The sequence below is a fragment of the Penaeus monodon genome, chromosome 15, assembly GCF_015228065.2.
Source record: "Penaeus monodon isolate SGIC_2016 chromosome 15, NSTDA_Pmon_1, whole genome shotgun sequence".
In the NCBI taxonomy this organism is placed as follows: Eukaryota; Metazoa; Arthropoda; class Malacostraca; order Decapoda; family Penaeidae; genus Penaeus; species Penaeus monodon.
In genome coordinates, this window is record NC_051400.1 from 29,751,097 (window position 1) to 29,751,966 (window position 870).

The following is an 870-nucleotide window of genomic DNA, read 5'->3' on the forward strand; positions in this document are numbered from 1 at the left end:
TTTAATACAATAACACTAATTCAGTACAGTACTGTTACTTTAACTACTGTCCAGTTACGAAGCGAATGATCTGAGGAAGGGTATCAGCTGTTTTAATAATGCCCGGTGTACTTACTTCCCCTGGGTATTAGCACCCTCCCTCTGTTCTTGATGACCGTAGAAGTTCCCCGACAGCTGATCGTTGACGTCCCACTGGAAGGTGTACTGGGCGGGGGCAGACGGATACTGTGCTGGTCCACTTCCGGTTCCGAATTGTCCACCTCCGGTTCCGAACTGTCCCGACCCGGTTCCGAACTGCCCCGCCGATCCGGTTCCAAACTGTCCTGATCCGGACGCATATTGTCCCGCCCCGGCCGAGAACTGACCGGACCCTGAAGAAACCTGACCACCTCCCGTAGCGGATCCGGAAGAGAGTGCTACGTCTCCGGGCTTCGGGTAGTTGTAGCCCTCCTGAGGAACCGCCCACGCCGCCACCGCCAAGGATAGGACTGCTACCGTTACCTAAAAGTGATGAACATCTTGTGGTAAACAAACCGCCATCGACAGAAGGAAGGAACTGCTACTGGTAATTAGTGATAAAAAAACGTTTTGATAAACATCGTTTTAAAAAATTTGTAATAAACCGACACAGCCAAGGAAAGAACTGCTACCGCTACCGCTTTCCCAAACATCTGATGGTGCTCAAATCGAAGACACAAAAGTAAATTTTTTCGTAAATGAGAGGCTCAAACTCTCAGTATTGTTGTACCTTCATGTTCACTGTGAGAAAGACTAGAACTGTTGATTGGAGTGTGAATGTTCGCCTTTATATATCAAGAGAGGAGGAATAATGACAGGCTGATACTGTCAGCGATTTGCATTCTTCACGGA

At 48.3% G+C, this 870-nt stretch overlaps 1 protein-coding gene across 1 annotated transcript in view; it reads right to left on the minus strand.

The window, feature by feature from the left end:
* LOC119582315 (pro-resilin-like) overlaps positions 1–870 on the minus strand; it is a 9,736-nt gene that overhangs the window by 398 nt on the left and 8,468 nt on the right. The window contains exon 3 of the mRNA XM_037930530.1: positions 116–501. Coding sequence (XP_037786458.1) covers positions 116–501 — 386 coding nt within the window. The remainder of the gene's footprint in view (positions 1–115; positions 502–870) is intronic.